At 43.0% G+C, this 20,626-nt stretch overlaps 1 protein-coding gene across 6 annotated transcripts in view; it reads right to left on the minus strand.

The window, feature by feature from the left end:
• Positions 1 to 1,166: 1,166 nt before the first annotated feature.
• The window catches only part of SLC7A1 (solute carrier family 7 member 1), a 49,530-nt gene continuing 30,070 nt past the window's right edge, over positions 1,167 to 20,626 (minus strand). For 5 of the 6 annotated variants that reach the window (XM_083437141.1, XM_083437140.1, XM_083437144.1 and 2 more), the window contains 8 exons: positions 18,771 to 18,889; positions 15,293 to 15,515; positions 14,273 to 14,412; positions 13,460 to 13,562; positions 12,782 to 12,993; positions 11,617 to 11,783; positions 10,565 to 10,673; positions 1,167 to 9,892 (listed from right to left, as the gene is read on the minus strand). In XM_083437141.1, the coding sequence (XP_083293267.1) occupies positions 9,783 to 9,892; positions 10,565 to 10,673; positions 11,617 to 11,783; positions 12,782 to 12,993; positions 13,460 to 13,562; positions 14,273 to 14,412; positions 15,293 to 15,515; positions 18,771 to 18,889 (1,183 nt within the window). In that variant the 3' untranslated portion in view covers positions 1,167 to 9,782. Of the gene's footprint in view, positions 10,147 to 10,384; positions 10,674 to 11,616; positions 11,784 to 12,781; positions 12,994 to 13,459; positions 13,563 to 14,272; positions 14,413 to 15,292; positions 15,516 to 18,770; positions 18,890 to 20,626 lie in introns of all 6 variants that reach the window. The other variant, XR_014510332.1, reaches the window with a different exon arrangement.

The following is a 20,626-nucleotide window of genomic DNA, read 5'->3' on the forward strand; positions in this document are numbered from 1 at the left end:
GAATTACAGGAAAAAAAGTTTGTATTATTTGAGTTACAGTGTACAGGTGAATGTAATATATTCATGATAATAAATACATGCTCCTTAGACTTTGGTGTGCTACGATGCTTCTTTACGGGTCTATAGGTAACAGGATTTAGCAAGAGATGGGTGTTGTTTTACAAAACTAAAGCAAACAACTGAAGACTCAGGATCTTTGTTCTCTCAACCTTACAAATTTTGCTCAGTACTTGCTATTTAAATTTAAAGGTAATTGATCAAATTTAAAGGCCTTGATCAAACTGTGCATGTAAACCCTGTCCCATAAACTGTCATTGTGCCAACTCCCTATGAACAGACCATTTTATTGCAAACCTGTATGTGCCTGCACAACAAGTAATGGAGCAATCCTAACAATTGTCAATTTCCTTCCTTTCCCCTGTGTAATGCAACTTTTCTGTGCTGCAAACTATTGCATTTCACATTTTCCTGCACCCCTTACTATCATGGTTGACCTGCTGCCGTTGAAGGCAAGAGTGATAGCAGAATAAGAGACCATTTGCACCAGGCTAGCCTTTTCTCCCCTCTGGCCACTGGCATGCAGAGTTAGTCTCATGGGAGATGGAGCTGAAAACATCTGAGGAACGTCGCAGTAGAGAAGGCTACTAGGCACTGAGAAATTAAGACACACGGCTATTTTTTTTGGACACAATTATGGTAATATCTAGTACCATGCTGAGGACTCATGAGTGAATCATAAGAAAAGCCTGCTGGATCAGAACACTGGCCCATCTAATCCATAATCCTGTTCTCACAGTGGCTATGGGAAGCTCAAAAGCATCCATTTCAATTAAGCACAAGAGAATACTGTTATGTAGGGTGTGTGTGTGTGTGTGTGTGTGTGTGTGTGTGTGAGAGAGAGAGAGAGAGAGAGAGAGAGAGAGAGAGAACACTGGTTAGATCAGACTGCTAAAAGAGAATACTTACTGCAGCCTTAGAAAGTCCTGCTGAACTCACACAGCATTCTTGCTGGGCAGCTATGCATGAGGTTGCGCTGTTCACGTTGTCATGAAACACTATGCTGAAAAGCAAAAGGTGCATTTCCACAAGCTTGATTCTTTCACTGAAGAGCAATTACATGCAACTGGTCTGCTGGAACGAACAGAAATACATTGAAAGAGGAAGGGTGAAACTAACATAATTTATTTGCATTTCTGGGAAACGTTTAATGCTGTATCACATATTAACAAACTGATCTCCAAAGTCAAAAACGACATCAAGAGGGAGACATTATTTACAGTGCCACCTGGCAGAAACGTCTCTGGGAAGCAGAGGTCGTGCTCTAGATAAACGTTTCGCATTTAAAAAACAAAGTTTTATATTTAGGAGGGGAGGGGAGGAGAGGAGAGAGCAGAGCCAAAATCTAAATAAGAACCAAACCAGAAACTCCACTGAGACAGGAGAAGGAAAAAACCCAATGGGGATTACAGTCAGCATCAGGGGTCGAATAATTGTATCACAACAGTAAGAAATTCTGAGGAAATCATTAGAAAAATAGAACAGCCAACCAAAAAGTATATATTTATATATTACTCAATAAAAATATGCACAGATTCTTTCATGGCTTCTTGGTTATTAAGAGATGTATTCCTGAAGAAACCCCACTGTTCCATTAGATTTGTAATGTACAATCGAAAATGGTGTCACACCCATTCTTTGTGCTCCTGAGACCAGACGTACATTGAAAGGCACAACGTAAAGACAGGAAATCCTCCACTTTGTCACCAGGCACACACATTACAACCCTTCCAACATTTGGAAAACACAGACATGACCACATGTGATTTGTGTAAGATTCCTCAGTGGCTGCATTCATAATGGTAACTCAGGGTTTGCTTTAAGCATGGTTTGTTGAAGATACCAGTATCAGTCTCACAGACCAGCAGGCTTGTTTCACCTTATGCAAGTTTCATTTTTCAACTGTTCTTGCTTTCTACCTCTTTCTATAGGAAAGAAGCAAGGATTAGGCCAGGACTCTGGGTTCAGATGTAAGGGAAATGTATAAGCCAGCTTCAAACCATATAGTGGTAAACTCAATTTTACTTTGAGTACAACCACTTAAATTAATGAACATGACTTACTTAGGTACTTTACTTTCCATAGACCTACTCAAAGTAAAATCTAGTTGAATACCACCCATGGTTTCATATTCTTATTTGTTGAGCCCAAACCCTAATTAGTTGGCAGGGGTGGGCTTGGATGTAAAAACAAACCATAGTTAAGCTAAACAAACCATGGCTTAACACTATGTGAAAACCAGGCCACTGTCTAAGAGTTTCATCATCTCGGCATAACATTTTTTATTGGGACTTGTGCCAAGAGCAGGAGGAAATAAACCCTGAGGAAATATATGGATTGTTACTAACAGGCATTGTTCCTGCAACATTTGGCCTTTGCTTTGGAAGTACAACATACCAAGGACTAGCACATGAAAGCACCTGTTGAAGATGTACACATGTAACAAATGCCAGACAACCTTTGCAATGGATGCATCTTCTGAGATGGATTCATGAAGTTGTCAAAACAAAGTTATATGGACAAACAGCTAAATGATGATGCCGAAGTCCCATGGACGGGGGGCAGTATGTGCATACAACACATACAGCCCAGTCCTCACACTTGATACATCAGCACATAAACGCTAACCTGTGGGTATTCCGGCACCCTCTGCACTTAAAAGACAGAAGTAACTCTTCCCAACATTTGCAAATTAAAAAACGTAACCTTTTAGAATGAACTCCAAAGTAGCACTGAATAGTAATACTTTTACAGGACAGTTCAAAATGCAGCAACTTCAAGTGTGTACAAATGATATGCACATGAACACCATTGGCTTCAACGGAAACTAATGAACATGCAATTGGGTTACATTCAAAAAGCATAAAATATTCACTTTGCTATCGCCAGAACTCCTTGTGAAGCCTGGTCAAGGTTACACTAAGGTTAATTTGTAAAATGTTCAAACAGAAATTGTCCGCCTTCTCATGCTCTCTTGTGCAATCTAAACAAATGCAATGGGGTGTTATATGCATGGATACCCTGGCGGAATGCATGCACAGTTCCCTGTGCTGTATTAGGAATTCAATATGCAACAGATGTGGATTGGAATAGAATTTGGGTGCGCACCCACATCTGATATTGCCAATGCAATCTTGATGAGCATTGCATAACCTGGGTAAGAATGCATTGCCTCCCTCTATCTTGCAGCACAGATTGAAATGTGCAACCCCAGCTACAAAAGGCCACTATGCAAGGGTTACTGCCACATATTACTAACAGCAGACAACACAATGATACACACTAATCTCTGGATTAGACCTTGCAATCAGCAATAATTTCTAGAATTTTTAACTCCCTTCCTCGGTGTCAATTTTACTTAACTAGTAACATGAACCCCTAATGTTCCAGATCTATAAACTGTGAGCCTCTGCTATACAAACATTAGGTTTGATTGGACATCACATCTCGTAGCTCATCAGCTGAAGTACTTGAGAACACTTCACCACAGGTCACCACCTCTTAATTTCAATGTAACACTGAAATGATATGAGACTGCAGGGCAAATCAACACTGAACAGGTGCTAGGACTACAATGTAGACTGTAGGCCAAGGAACATCAAGCTGTAAATGAGAGGATCATGGAGACCAAAGATCCAACAAAAGTAATGGAAGTTGGTTTTCCAGTTAATTGTTCATCTTTTGCCCACAAAGTTGGTTATTTTTTCTCTCTAATAATGAGCAATATTAGAAAAACATAGACATTGGGTAGATTCATGTTACCATGCTTTACATACAATCACTAATTGGCCGTTTTTCTGATCCTTTGCAGCTTCAATCATTTATGGAATGGACAATTTCTCTCCCAACCATTTTATACACTAGTAGCCAAAATTGTGGAACCTTTTGGGGAAAGTGTATTTCCGAGGTTTGATGGCTCATAACACCTGATTGGCTCTCTAAACACTCCTGCTCATTGGCTACATTCAAATGAAGGAAAGCGACTGCATATCAACCTAAGCAAGTTATGCTTCCTTTTTCTGGTTATTTGGCTATAACTTTTGATAGAATACAGATAATTGAACAAACCTTGTTGCATTACAGTCTTCATTAAACTATCTTTCCACTGATATATAATTTTATGGTATTAATCAAAAATAAAGTGGTGTTACGAGTCATCAAACCTCAGAAATACACTTTTTCCTAAAGGTTTCCACAATTTTGGCCACTAGTGTATATAATGGTTGGGAGAGAGAGAGAAATTGCCCATTCCATAAATGATTGAAGTTGCAAAAGATCAGAAAAATGGGCAATTAGTGATTGTATGTAAAGCATTGTAACATGAATCCACCTAGTGTCTATGTTTTTCTAATACTGGTTATTTTCTCTCTCTAATAATTAGCAACTTTGTGGGCAAAAGGTGAACAATTAACTGGAAAACCAACTTTCATTACTTTTCTTGGATCTTTGGTCTCCATGATCCACCATGTGAACTTTTACAGCTGGAATGAAGCCACAGGTCTAAATGTAGTGTCGTGCTCTTCCAAAGTTCCTTCTATATGGGTGATTTTAACCAAATCCCCAGCTGTGTTCTTGTGCCATGGTTGGGTGTGATGCTAGCCTAGGGTTTCAAATTCTATGCACACCCAACTAGAAGGAAGTTCTGCTGAACTCACTTAAAACCATCTTCCCAAGTGAAACTTGCATCAGGTCAGGGTACACATTAGGCATATTCACCCTTGCTGACTTAAGGGTTTGCACACACATCCCCTTCCATACTGGGCTTGTGCCCTTCAGGGAGAAAAATGATCTAACAGAGACAGTGAAAATGAGACAATTCCTGAAGGAAGTGGTGGTGGCTTCCATTGATTCAAGAGGCTACTTTGGACAGGCTCCTCTGTTACAGAACCATATAGAACTGTAGAGTTGGAAGGGACCCTGAAGGTCATTTTGCCCAACCTCCTGCAATGAAGTGAAAGACCTCATACAAAGTAAGATACCTGTTCGGTCTTTTTCTTTTGAGCGTTAACACAGAAGGCAATGCTTCAGAATACGGCTTTATATACAACAAAGTGTCCCAGCAGCTGTACAAAACCACCTTCTTATTTAAACATAATAAAAATAAAAGGTTTCCCACGTATTTACAAAGACGAGCTCCAGTAAATGCTGGCCTGTTCTTTACAATAGCAAGCCTACAGCAGCAGCAGCAGCAATCAGGTTTTCACCAAACTCAAGCTTTGCATGTATTTACATTTATTTAGGCTTCAGGGGTGAGGGCAACACAGCCTATCTAGTCTTCCATCCCCACCCCAAGTGGCAAAATCCTACACCAATAAGCAGAAGTTTACATTCCATGTCCTGAGCAACCCCCATCTTCAACCATGCAAGGGCCTGGCAGTACAGTACAGGGGTAAGCACAACAGAGAGATTTAGCGATCCCTGTTGGTACTACCAGTTTCAGTACTACTGAGAACAAGGGTGGGGGATCTGTAGTCCTGCAACACCTGGAGGTACACAATTCCCATCATCCCTAACCATTGGCTGGGGTTGATGGGAGTTGGAGTCCAACAGCATCCCACCACCTGAACTGAAGCAAGCAGATGAGGAGGAGAGCCACTAGCCTAGAAAATTGAATTTTATTTTTTTAAAGGAAGTAGCATATGACATCACACATACTCTCAGCGCTCCTTTAAGCATGGTCAGGATTCCGACCTCTAATCGTTTCCCTGGGGTGGGGGATTTGCATGAATCCCATGTTAGACACGCACACGATTTGCTGATATACAGTACAAAACTTAATGCTCCTTTTGTGAGATGTTTACCCTGTTTTTCCCTCCTGTTCGGAGAAATAAATACATAAAATCAGTTCTAAAATAAGCTACCGAATGACAAAACTACAGCTACGCTAGATCATAGAAGTTTACTGCTAAAAACTTGCTGCATTAGAACTGTTATCAATGTCTAGACTTTGGCGCTCAGAACACAGGAAGCCACCTCCCAGAGTTAAGGACCCAGTACCTGCCACAGGTACTAACTTCATATCCAACTCGTGGAATATGCAGCAAGGGAAGTTTGTTAGGGAGAAGACGCCTCCTAAGGTTAAGTTGGGGTCCCTGTCACATAGGTCTTTAGAGATGATGACCAGAACCTTGATTTGAACTAGAAACCTAACTTCCAGCAAAGTCAGACCGTTAGCCTGATAACTGGCAGGGTCTTGAGAACAGTTTCAGAGCCTTCTTCAAGGGCAGCTTCACATTAGGGAACATTTTACAAATCGGTCCAAGGGGCTACAGGACAGTCTTTGCCAGCCTGGCACCCTCCAACTGCAGCTGATGGAGGTTATGGTCCCAAACATCTGGAAGGTGCTAGGTTGGCAAAGGTGACGACACATGAACCGAGGACACGGAATTCCACACGGGCAAAGCCTACATAGAAGCGATTTCTATGTGGGAGTACGCAACAGACAACTGGTGAGCAACTGATGACTGGGGATCTGGGCTCAAGCTGCAACTAAGCCACGATCTGTGGACGTCCTAATTAGGTAAGCTGGAAGTTCCAAGACAGCATGTAGTAGAAGAATGAGCCTTTTAAAACGGCACAGAGAAGAAATTGACCGATCCATTGGAACAAATCTAAAAGAATTAATGCAGATGCTGAGGTGGGGGAACTTCGCACACATAGGCTTTCGCAGACCCTGGACCGGAGTGGACGGCTGTTTGGGCAGATTTCCAGGATCTATGGGAACAGGCAGACAGAGCTCTACACACGTAGGCTTCTGCCTGTCAGACATGCGGAAGGGCTAAGAGGAACCACAAAATGGTTCCTGTTGGATCAGGCTAGCAGGCTGCCTGTTCTGTCCTCACCATGGCCAATCGCTGCTATAAAAACCAGAAAGGAACAGGGAACCAGAGCCCGTTAAGAGGGCTAAGCTACCGTCTGCAAACGGCCTTTCGAGAATACTGGAGCCATGAAATCTTTGAGTGTGATATTGCAAGCCGCCCTGTGATCTTCGGATGAAGGGCGGTATAGAAATTTAATTTAAAAAATAACCAGATACCTATGGGAAGCCTACAAATAGGACTCAAGTACAACAGCACTTTTCCCACCAGCGACTGATTGCCAGCAACTGTTTCTCTGAGAGCAGAGGCAGGGCACAATGGCTAGCTGCCACTGCAAACCACATCCTCCGTGAATTTGCCTAATTCTCTTCTACAACAATCCAAGTCAGTGGCTGTTGCTCTATCACTCCCATAAGATTAGAGATGGGAAGGCTTGGGGGGGGGACCAGAAAAATGGGGGGGGCACCAGGTTTCCCCCCATTTTTCCCCCAGAAAAATGGCTTTGGGAAAAAACCCTGGGTTTCCCCCCATTTTTTCTGGCTTTTTTCCAGGCCTTCCCACCTCTAATTTTATGGAAGTGAAATTCATGGTTTCAAAGACGTGCTGTGTGAAGAAGTACGGTGTTTGGTCTGTCCTGGATCTTACAACGCCCCGCTTGATCGCATGTCCGTGAATTCTAGTATAATGAGAGAAGGAGAGAACCTTTCGCAGGCGAGGAATCTTTTGTACACTGCCCAGGAATCACGTCATGCTCACCTCAAGGGCCACTTGTGGCCTTTTGTTTACCAGCTAATCAAGTCTTCCATGTGCCGTAATAGTCACCCTTATACTGCCCCCCCAACAGCCTTCCCCAAGCTGGTGCCCTCCAGATACTGCAACTCCCAACAGCACAGGCCTTCTGTACCTATGACCTCAAGGGATGTTGCAGGGCCAAGCGACAGCAGTGAAGAAGTGCCAAACCAAAACAGCAGAACCTGGAGGGCACCCCCAAAGGAACATTTCCCCCCTCAGAAATCCCTCACATAAAAATAGGATCAACCCTCCCGAAAAATAAAGATTTCCCCTTCTTCTAAGTTCACACAATTTGCCTCAATGGCAAAGATATGAAGCGGCTAAACATAAATATCAAATAAAAAATAAAATCAGTTTCCAAGAGAACAGCAATGAAAAAATAATAATATTAATAATAAAATAATAATAATTATAATAATAATAAGCTACAATATTTACAATGGATTGTTTTCTACAGCAAGGATCTGCATGAACTTGATGTTTCTTTTGGAAACCCACTTTTTCTTCCTTTTTACAAAGAGGTGGCTCTCTGTCTATGCCATCCTTTGGCAACCCTCTGGCCTTCCAGAGGTTTTGGACAACTCTTCCCTTCCGTCCCAGTCAGCTGGCCCCTTCCCTTCCCTTCCGTCCCAGTCAGCTGGCCCCAGGTTACCTATGCATAGGTACAAAAAAAGCCAACCTTCTTCCACACCCGCACTCAACAGGAAGGCTGACAGATGGCTTTAGAAGCACAAGAAGCTTCTAATTATCAGGGCGCATCGCTCAAGCTGCATGCCTGTGCCAACACTCTTTGGAAACAGCACAAAATCCTATTTGGAGTTCAGCATGGCTAAGGTGGCATCTCAAAGAGTTCATTGCAGAAAAGCAGCACTCAGCAGGTAAACTGCCATACAGCTGCATGAGCAAGAACTTGTCTGTTGAGCACAGTAAATTATCACTGCACACTCCCTTTTGCTTCTGAGTGTTGCATGCTTCTCCCTCTTCTCTAGAGAAAAGCTGGCCCTCGCAGGACAGGTGAAAAGCCACTATAGTTTTGACTTCAAAGACGACACATTTGTCCAAAATCTTCCATGAACTAATGCTGTTTCTTACCCTGCACCAGAAGATCCAAGTTTGGCAGAATCTCCCTCCCCACAAAAATAAGTTATTTCAAAATGTAACAGTGTTGGGAGCTGGACCCAGCAGACCAGGGTTCAAATCCCATCTCCGAAATGGATTAATTCAAGGTTGCATACGTTGCTTTCTCTCAGCTTCAAGGAACACACTGGAGACCCACCTCACAAGCTTGCGATGAAGAGGAGCAAGATGAGAAAGGGAAAGCACTAAACTCTGGCCAGTAACTCCTAATTTTGCAGATTTATATACCCCGGGGACAAACAAGCAACCACTTTTCTATACAGAATTATACCATGAGCTAGAAGCTTTTCTCGTAAAAGCAGCAGGGTCTGTTAGCTGCCTAAACGAAGTATTTTGTGTCACAACAGACAGAAGCCACTACCCTACAGAAGACTGTTGCAACGTTGCATTTCAAAGCGCAGGAGTTGCCTGCATAAAATATGTCAAGTACAATGATTAAATAACACCACCAAGTCCTTTTCTCAATCAGATCAGTCCTGCAAGGGGCAGGGTGTTTTGCTAACACACAGGTGGTTGGGGCGGGTTGGGGTGTTGTTTTCATTTAGGCAAGGCCCCTTAGTTTTTGTGGTCCAACACAGGTGACTTTGGAGACAGTACGAAGTCTGCTTCACTTGAATCCAAGGACAGTACCTGGGGAATTACTTTGCAGGGCCTCTGTAAGGCTTGGTCTCATAGCAGCATTGGAAGTGAACCGGCACACTGATAAGCTGTTATCTTTCAATATACTTATGACAAGGGAGGGGAAGCTGCCAGCATCAGATAACAGTGTTGTTGGAAGTGTGCCAGAGGCCTGGCTTTTTCCTTGTGATCCCTTATAACTGTACTACCAAGGTAAAAGCAAGCTGCAAGGGGCAGCAGTGGGACATGGAAGCCCACCTGATACTCCACAGAACAAAATACTTCAGGGTCCCAGAGAGGAAAGCACCCTTCCCTGTAGAGGATGCTCTCAGGTGTCCTTTAGCGGAACCAGGCTGCCAATCATTTGCAACTGTCCACGTTGTTGTCCGTACTTCGTTCTGTATCCATCGGTGCTGAGTAAGACGCCTCCACACTGTGCCACATGCCGTAGGTAAAATAAATAAGCAGACCTGGAGGGAGGGAGGTAAAGGGGCACAGCGTTGGAGAGAGCATGAAGTCATCCGACAGCACACAAGCCAAAGCATTACGCCTGTTTAATCTCTCCCACTGAAAATGCCTGATGTCTTCCAATTAGCAATACCACCACCTGGTTATGCCAGAACCAAGCCCAGCCCTGTCACCCGGCAGGATGCAGCAACTTGCAGTAGGCAGAACCACAGAGGGTGGGAAATAGATGAAGGCAGAAACTGGTGTCTGAATGGTGCTACAAGAAGAAGAAGAAGAAGAGTTTGGATTTGATATCCCGCCTTTCACTCCCTTTAAGGAGTCTCAAAGCGGCTAACATTCTCCTTTCCCTTCCTCCCCCACAACAAACACTCTGTGAGGTGAGTAGGGCTGAGAGACTGTGACTGGCCCAAGGTCACCCAGCAGCTGCATGTGGAGGAGCGGAGACGCGAACCCGGTTACTCAGATTACGTGACTACCGCTCTTAACCACTACACCACACAAGACTTCTGAAAGGACTGTCCCTATAGTAGTGGGAACGGGGCATTTGGAGTTTGTTTAAATAACCAATGAAATCTTGTTGCAGCACTGTTCACAACTTCTTTCTGTTTAGACTATATATATATATTTAAGAATTCCATCATTCTGCATGGTCAGAAACCCAGTTGCAAACTCACCTATCACCATCCAGATAGCAAATCGTATCCACGTGCCAACATCCAGCTGCATCATGAGATAAACATTCACAAAGATGCTCAAGATTGGAAGGATGGGAAGAAAGGGGACCTGGAAAAAGAACAGAAACCAGGTTGTTGTGCCTCTGGATGGCATTTTGGGACAAGCCAGTTCCCAACACCACGTTATCGATGTGTGGTTGCACAACCCATTTGTGACGACTGAGCCTCCTATATCACATTGCCAATGGAGGGGCATATGAGAATATCATTTGCTTTCAGCTGGTACCTAAAACTGGCCCTGTAAAAAATTCATTAGCAATTTACAAGAACAATAACATCATCCAGGAAGTTCCTCTGGAAATGGAATTTATCTCTGCTGTTAGCTTAATTTTGCCTTCCAGATGCTGTTGGAGCATTTTATTTCACATCACCTGGGACCTTTGCTTTAAAAAATAAAAATGGAAAAGCCATGTATAAATTTTATAACTAGTACTTAGTTGGGGGAGGGGTATTTGGGGTACTCTCTTTTTTTTAGAGAGGAAAAAAAGCAAAGGGTACTTAAAAATCCCCACCACCCCCTTTTCAGGGTTAAAAGTCTGTAGAAAGAAAGAAGGCTGAAATACAAGTTTGGTGGGGCTTTTTTTTTTCTTTTTTGCAGCTCAGTGAGAAGAGAGAACAAGAGCTCCTTTCCAGGGGCTGCATCTCAAAGTGTGGAGCTGGTGCTTTTGGAGATTGCCAAAAAAAGAAACGCAGCCTTGCATACCCTCTGCCTGGCCGCTATTAAACATAAATAGACAGATTGCCAGATGAGAAGCAAAAGAAAGGAATATTGGGAGTGCTGAAGGTCAAGCTGGAGGTGCACATAGCCAATCTGCGTGGGAAAGTTTGCTCTGCGCCTCCTCTCCCCCTGCCCATGCCTTGCTAATTCCTGCCCTTCTAGAAAAAGCAGGTTAACCTCCATTAATCTCTCTTTCCATGCATGGAGCCAACAGAGACTCCGACTGCTTCCCCCACCCAGAACCACCCCAGCCCATTCCTTGCAGACCACTTGCCTTAAACGAGAGCTTGGTTTTACTTTCAGGTTGTCTCCAGATAACCACTGTGAAGAAGAAGCAGAGGAGGAAAACGCCCACAAGCAGAGCAATAGCCCACGGGGTCCCGTTCTTCAGAGCATCTTTGCCAAGGACAGTCCAGCTACAGAAGGTGACGATAAGAATACCTGGCAACAAGACATATGGAACAAATGTTTGCTGCGCTGATTCGGTGGTGGGAGGGAAAGACTGAATAGAAAAGCAACAGTAATTTTTAAATCAAGCCAAGAATGGTAAAATTCGTAGCAAATGCAGCAAGGTGTTGCAAGGTTCTGTAGTTTTGATCCTAAATCTGTGCATGTACAAAAATTCTGGGGCAAGTCTGCCCCTGTTCCTATATGTTTCAGCAATAGATGCTGCAAGTTGGTGGATGGGTCAAATCCATTTCCGACTCGCCTCTCCACCAGTACGATCTTATGTCCCAATCCAACAAAGGGAACACAGGGAGCTGACGCATTCCAAGTCAGATCAATAGTCCACCTAGCTAAGGGTTCTCTGCTCAGACTGGCAGCAGCTCTCCAGGCAGCTCTATGTGGAGATGCAGGGGACTGAACCCGGGACCTTCTGCATGTAAATCAGATGCTCTATCACGGCACTATATAGCCTACAGGCTTCTATATGCGCAGCCAACACGGATGCCAGTTCACTTCTGGCTGCTCATTCAAAACCATATTCTGATGCTCTTCCAAGCCCCGGGGATTAATCTTCTGATATAGACTGGGGTGCACAAAATTAGATGGCTGCAACCAGAGTTCACAGGCCGTAAGTGTGCAGACTCTCTTAACCATCCCCAAAGCTGGGGTCCTGTTGGACCAGAATACTTCACCAGCCTCAACTCCCATCAGCCAGCATGGTCAGTGGTCAGTTGTTGTACAATTAGATCTGGAGGGCACCAGAAAATTCTAACAGAGAATTAGGTCTTGGCAAAGGATCTAAAAAGTGGCAGCTCCCGGTATTTAAACAAACCCATATGCTACGTTTTATGGGAGTTTTGCAAGTCAACCTTACAAAACGAAGCTGCAGCTGCATGCGTTATAGAGAACTAACCACATTATCAATGTCATATGTTCGGAGAAAGGCCAGAGCAGAATAAATTAACAATTGCACACATGAAACCAACTCTTACCTATGATGCAGGAGGAGACATTTACTACGGACCCAGAGAGTTTGGAAGGATCAGTATTTTGGGGGCGGAAAACAGCTTTTAAGGAGAACTTCTCTCCCTTTTCAGGCAGAAACGCAGTCTGAGATTCACTGGTGCTCACGGACTCGTTGTTGTCTGCCTCATCATTTGTACTAGCCATCTGGTACGCCAAGTTCGGCTGTTCCGGTTGGTACCTAAGAGAAAAAAAGAATTGGACCACATTAAGCACCATTCTATCACCTGTAACTATAAGAGAGTCTCACCTAATATGTTTTCTTCCCGAACTGATTCCCGGGCATTGAAAACAGTGACTCTGAAGGAGAGGGTTGCTAAATACCACTTAAATCTTCTAAGCCAGTGGCTGTCTAGAATATTGCTCAGTATCCCCAGCAGGAAAGAGCACGACCAGTGAGTCACACCTACAAGCTGTAGGATTGGGCCAAGGGTGAATGTGGCACTGGGGGGGACGGGGGGACAAAAAGGTGACACATCCCTGAAGAGTTCAGGACAGCTCTGAAGCTTGCACACTATATTACGATGTTTTGGTTGGCCTAAAAACACACACACCATTGTCCCAATTTTGGAATTTTTAAATAAATAGCATCTGGAACACTTGAGAACCATCTTCTCTGCTCCATAACACAGAAGGTTGTGCCGTACCTTAGCACCAACACGCAGGCAGCCACCAAGGAGTAAGCAAGAAGCGTCCCAATGGACATAAGGTCTACAAGATCCTTCAGGTCCAAGAGAAAGGCCATGACAGCTGGTGGGAGACAAAGAAGAGACAGATAATGCAGTGGGGTAAATCCATTTCATATATAAGACTAGTTAGCCATGACAGTTCACTCCTTATTCACACTTTCATTCCAAGCAACCCAAAAGAAAGACAGGAGTCCCGTGCCTTAAAGAAGTGTTAAATAAAGGCGTAAGAGAAGGCAGTGGAGACGACCACAACTGCTCCTCTCCCTGCCCTAAGACCCTGCTCCTAAAGCAGGGGGCATTTTGTATCCGTGGAAGCACCCTGTGACTTTTAGAAGCCTGGTTTTCCACACAAATAAATATCAATACCAAGGCCAGCATGCAAAAAAAGAGCATTTAAACCCCAGAAGAGATTTGCTCGTCCTGTTTTCACAAACAGCAGCAGTCTGTTGAAGGCTGCTTATTAAACAGAGGCTCCGCTTGGCAGAGGAAACAGCAAAAAAACAGTAAGAGTACATGTGGGTATGTTTTAATCCTGGTCCAATTCTTTGCATGGTGCAACAGACAAAGGAAGTGCCTGAAGCAATTCCAAGACGAGATGCAATCACAACACTAAACTCTAAAAAGTATAAGGCAGTCTCCTTGCATAACACTTAAGTGCTTTATTTGAGGAACTAATGAGAATGTGCTGAGGACTGGGCTGTTAGCTCGATCTGCTCATTTTAAAACAGGATTAGCTACTCAGTCCTTTCTTCACGGATCTTGGGGTCTCACCTGCAATAGCTCCCGAGGTTATCGTAGCCATCATCGGAGTCTTTGTCTTCTCATTAACACGAGCCAAGAACTTGAACAGTAGTCCATCTTCTGCCATAGCGTAAATAACTCTTGGCATTGGAAACATGGACCCAAGGAGACTAGAAAGAGACAAGGGCATAACCTAAGCTCATCTTGCATTCACAAGGCAAACCGTCACTGCAAAAACAATCTAGCAATAGAGTCTTTATCTCTACTTTAAGGAAAATTACTTTCTCTAGGAAACCAACACCAGCACCTAAAGAAGGGATTTGTAATTTATCGAGCAATGGAAGACAAAGGAAAAGTTTTGCCATCTTGCAGTTGCGAGATCTAGATGTTTCTCCTTCCTTCCCATTCCCAAGGGCCACAGGATGCACAAAACAGCCTTAGAAACATCAGGTATCCCAACTTATTCTAAACCCAGTTAACCAGCCATATAAGCTGAGCCATGTAAGCTCCTACAAAGAAATGGTTCATTTTTGACTCCATAGCAAGGCTGGTGTTAGGTCACTGCCCTTAGAATGAGTCACACCAGTGACCCTCTAGCTCAGAATGGTCTATGCCAGTGTTCCTCAGCCTTGGGTCAACCATATATTTAATCTTAGCCAATGGCCAGGGATGATGAGAACTGGAGTTCAGCAACATCTGGGGAGTCAAGGTGGAAGAACATTCATCCATGCTGGCCACCAGAAGATCTCAAAGGTTTTCAGACGGGGTTCTTCCCCAGCACTGCTGGGAGATAACAGGGCCAGAGTATCTTGCAGGCAAAGGAAGCACTCCTGTATCACTGAGGTACAACCCTTCACCTATCATGGAAGGGATTTTTTAAAAGGCCCCCCCTCCCTACAATCTGCATCTATGACATTGTGATATGAGGCCAAGGCGAACACAAGCAATCTCAAAGGGTCTATGTATTCTGGGCATTTACGTCTTAGAACCACAGGGCAGGTGAGCACAAACCCCACTGAGCAAGTAGCAAAGGAAGCCCCAGCATCTTACCTTGTGGATAAGGCACAGAGTGAACCAACAGCCACTGCATAGTTTGCACCATCCCATCCCACATACTTAAAAGCAACAGGCAGGGGGCTGTTTTTATCTAACATGTAGTAAGGCATCATGAGGGTAAGAGCAGCCGACACACCGAAGTATGCAACAAAGCAAATCAGAAGCGATGCAACGATTCCTATTGGAATTGCTTTCTGGGGATTTTTCACTTCCTCACCTACGAAAAGAAAACAGCCACAAAGACTGAAAATGTTATTACAGAAACAATGAATGGGATCAATCCTTTCTTTTAGCCGTTATCTCCCCCTTGCAACCCGATGAAATAATTGGGGGGGGGGAGAAGCTGAACCTATATTCACCCTCAATTCAAGGGGTGCCAAGAAGCTTCAATTGCAGGGAGTTTTTGAAGGGGCTGTTTACTTGTTAAGATGCCATTTCCTCTCTTGTGCTTTAAAATATTATTTTGCAAATTTTTAGCTTTATTTTAGTTGTGTATATATACTGCATTGTATTGCTTTACCTACCAAGGTGTGCCAAACTGTTTTACAGTAACAAAATACACAATCTATGAGAAATTCAATGTGAAAAAAAATATTTCCCAAGACATTTTCTCCCCCCTACAACTTTTGTTGATATTTATCAACTATGAGAGCTAAACATGTTTTTTTTTTTTTTTTTTAATGGAACCTAAGATCTTCGAAGGCACAGATAGGAAAAATTTAGCCTTGTGGGATCTACTTTGGGTGCTGCTGTTTTTTACCATAAGCAGCTGGTGCCGGGTGCAAAACAAGGGTGGTGATGTTGGGGGGCAGAGGGAGAAGAGGGACACCTGCAAAATGGTGTCTCTAATGATTAAGGCAATTAACTAAGGCAATACAAATCTACTGAGGTGCAGTAGATCAGCATGAAGACATGGCCAATGGCAACCAATTTATGCTCCTATTTTGCAAGTGGGGTTCATGGAGGCTGAGAAAGAAATGATTAGCACAGGGCCAAATTCTGAAGACCAGCTTTCCACACTACCCCCATCAATGTTCACTTGCTATTGCGAAACAACAGAGAGCTGGAAATCCTTGGCAATCTTCAGTAAGTTGCCAAGAGATATATCGGTAAATCCAAATTTACCTTCTGCCCACAATCATTTAAGGGAACACAATCATTTAAAAAAGCATTTCAGTGAACTCATTCACCTGCGGGTCATACGATGGTCAACAGCAACAGTCTACTGTGCATTTTATTAAAAAAATAAGGCTTTATTAAAGCTTTTTTTCATACTACAATAAGATAAAGGAAGCTAATCTAAAGAAAAATAAAACCAGAGAAAGAAAGTGAGAATAAAATGCAGAGTCCTCTCTCAAAGGAAGCTCTTAACCCTTGTTTCAGACTGTGCAAAATTCAACTGATTAGTTGGCATGGTCTACTATGAATGCTGTGATATGCACATGTACCTGGGAGTGTCCTACTGAATTCTATGGGGATTACTCCTGAGTAGACGTGTACAGGATGGCACTGCACAACGATCATCAAGCAAGGCTGAAACAAATAATAATGACTGCAATCTGGAACTCCTTGAGGTGACTGCTATCATGCATGTCACACAGATGTCCTGAATCCTTTCTTCCCCAAACTAATTTGATGAGAAAGAAATTTAATGAACTCTTCTTCGGATATGCATGTAACCTATTAAGCAATTAAATAGAAACCTTATTTCCTTCAGTACCTAAAAAAGTGAATTGTACTGACATTTTGCAATATGTGCATTTAATTCAGTTGATGGAACTGCCTTTTTAAAAAATGACAACCATATTGCATGTTATCTAAATATAGAAGCAAGTGGGTTTTTACATATTGCAGAAGAGGGGTTATGATCAGATTAAGAGATTAACGCTTCATAGGCATCTAGAATACAGCTCAAAAAAGCATAATTGGCTATAATTCTGCACCTGGAGATAAACTCATCAGAGGTCAAGTTAATCATGCACAACTTAGTAAGTTCTGATCATCTCCATTACAAAAGACCAGGCACAGGACATGCAGGAAGTTTGTGTCACAAGGAGGCGTTCGCGCAAACATGGGATCACATACAGCATGAAGGTTACACTTTACCATTTGATTCTGCTGAACCCACAGACTGACCCTTAAAATCTGATGTGGATCTACAGGACTTTGCTAGTTTTAAATCCACCTAACATTATAGACTTGTAAGGCTAAATCTCCTCCCAGAAAAGGAGTCTGCATTGAGCGCCTGTTGAATCTTGCAGTGTGTGAGTAGTTCACTTTTACTGCATTCTTATGATAAGGAACACAGTGGAAACACTGAACTGGTGTATACTGTCAAAATCACCCACTTCACTCTTCTCCTGTTCCTGCCTTGCTGCTGAAAAACAAGCCATAGCCTGGCTTGTCATGTTGTCCATACCTGGACTTGTGGTTTGCTCCTCTCCCATAAAACCACAAATGGTATCCAAGAACTCTGCTCATTCACATTAAGCCACAATTTATTTCAACTATAGTTTAATGTGATGTGTGAACCAAGTCCCAGTGGCCTAAACTGCACAAGGAAGTTGGCAGAACTGAAACAAAAGTCGACCTTGACTAGAAGGAAGGAAGAGTGACAGGAAGACAGACTAGAGCCTTGGGGTGTAAGAAAAGGTCAAACTTCAAATATTTTAGACATTTTTGGTCATTTAGCCCTTAACTTATCAACTCTCCATGGCAGCTGCATGATATAATCAGTGAACTTTACCCAGTAGTTTGACGCAGAAGACCTGCTGAAATCAATGGACCAATATTAGACATATCCATCTGTTTAAATGGTCTACTCTGAAATTGGCTACAGCTCAGTACAATTAAATTAACTGAAATTGTACTCAAGAGATACTTAGCCATGAAAACCAGGCAGGTTGCTAGCTTTATGGAAAGAGATTCCATGTGTGTACCAAAAAGTATATTGCTTATTGTTGTGCAATATTGCTTATTGTTGTGTGCAAGCATGGCTGGAGTGTTTAAAGCCACGACCACAGAAAGGCAGCCAATTTGGAGAACAGAATCAAAAACCTGTTTGCTTGCTTCACAAATTTAATGTAAACATTTTTTTAAAAAATCCCTTTCCCCAAACACTGAGTGGGTGAACAAGAAGTGACTGTTCTTTGTTAAGTTATCACCTTCTGATCTTTAAAAGGGCTCCCTTGTACAGAAAGTACATTTGGTAAACAAAAGCAATTAGTTAAAAGACAATCTATCAACTAGAAGTTCTTCAGCTATTACTTTCATGCCTCTTTGCAGGACTGCTGCGGCTTATAGGTATCCACACACAACTTTGCTAATGAGGGAAGAACTGCCACGTTTTCCTTTGGCCGCCATTCCCCAAACTTTGTGATCTCATGATCAGCCACATACAAAGAAGGCCGAACTGTGGGCAGAATTCATAATGAAGTACAGTGTTTATTCACTGTGAGTCCTGGGTCCTTACCTGTGGTGGCAATGCAGTCAAATCCCACAAAGGCATAAAAGCATGTTGCTGCCCCCGAAAGAACTCCAGATAATCCATAGGGCATAAACCCACCAACACCATGTTCTGGAATGGTTTCACTAAAAACAGGCAACAAGAGATGTCGGTTATTTCTCTCAACAAGACTAGTAGATTCAAAGGACAGTTTGCAACACACTGATGATTTCAAGAGGAAGAATTGCCTCCAACAAGACATGCAGTTGACACATCAATGGTCCATCTATAGTAGAGATGTATGCTGGTTTTACACCAGTTTTAGTTGCAGGTGAGGATTACTGCCCTCATGTCGTGATCTGGGCTTCCCACAGGTGTCTGACTGGCCACTATAGGAAAAGGGATAGTAGATCGGACATGCTTTGGGGTCCAATCCAGCACAGCTTAACTGTCGTGGCATCCCTTAATGAATCTTGAGAACTGTAGATTGGTAGAGAAACTTTGGGGGCTCTGTACCCTGCTAAAAGCACAAAACCTGTAGATTTGAGATCATCACAAACCACAGCACACAAAGGCTATAATACTCCCAGTGGACACAGGAAATTATATTAAAATTAGTGGGACTTACTTCCAAGTAGGCACAGATAGGGTTGAGTAACACATTTTGTTATTATATGGAGATTAATTTATTATTATTATTATTATTATTATTATTATTATTATTATTATTATCAACAACAGCAACCACAAAACATTTAGGCTAATTTGCGAAATGTTTTCGAAACCATTCAGAAGCTTTTTTTCAAAAAGAATTTTTGATTTCCTCTTGTTAAATCTAGCAAAACTTTGTAAGTCACAGAGAAGATTTGAAACATCTGACTCCTTCTTCAGAGGTTTTGGCCAAAGGATGCAGAGCTTAAATTCACAAAGTGCAGTGCAAGAAAATCAAAAGGACACCTCAGAAGTTCTTCACTTGGACCCGCCTTCCCCCAATCTGGTGCCCTCCAGATGTTTAGGACTAGAACAGCCCCAGCCAGCACAGCTGGGGCTGATGGGAGTTGTAGGGCAGCAGGTTGGGGAAAGCTGGCTTGGACCTTAATTCTGTACTGAATGTGTCCTGAATAATTTTAGCCTGGCAAGGCCTTCACTACGACGCCCAAAATAATCATATGCAGTTGCCAGAGCGTTTGTTCCTAGTTCCTTTTGTTCCAAGTAGGCTCAATGTTTTACTATTTTTCTTTGTGCGTTCAATAGCAGAGTGCTTTGGCTCTGTGCTGCATAGAACAATCTATACGCAAACTGTTTGTGTTGAACAAGTCTGCCCTGCAAAAACGGAATTGTGGCTCCTTAAAGACTAGCAAGTTGGTTGAAAGTGCCAACTCCAATTAAGCAATGGCCACTTAATTGTATTCCACCCTCAGTCACTTGACAGGGACAGAGAAACTTTCCCCCATAATTTCCCCAGCAATGACTTATCATAGCCACATGCTGGCCGTGGGCAGGGCCAAAGTCAATGGCGAATGGAGCAACACCTTTTCTTACTCTGCCATCCCATTCTGGTTCAACCACGGTTCTGAACACTTACAGAGGCTAGCCCTTGCGCGAAATCCATATAGAGAAACGTTCTGTCTCCTGGATGGACCCCATTTCTTTTCAAAAGCTCCATGTCTCATCCAATTTAAAAGGCCTATATTTTGTTTCCAAACGTCACAGACATGCTTAATTAACTCAAGCATAGCCAAGAGGCATTGTTACGTAAATCTAGCAACAACTCCTAAATCCAGTTATGCAAGGCTGGGTGATGAATGCCCAACAGATGTATTTAGAAGGACTCTACTGCACAGCCCAGAATGAAATTGCAAAGCATCTCTATACGGCTGTCA

Source organism: Podarcis tiliguerta (genome assembly GCF_965153285.1).
Source record: "Podarcis tiliguerta genome assembly, chromosome: 4".
In the NCBI taxonomy this organism is placed as follows: Eukaryota; Metazoa; Chordata; class Lepidosauria; order Squamata; family Lacertidae; genus Podarcis; species Podarcis tiliguerta.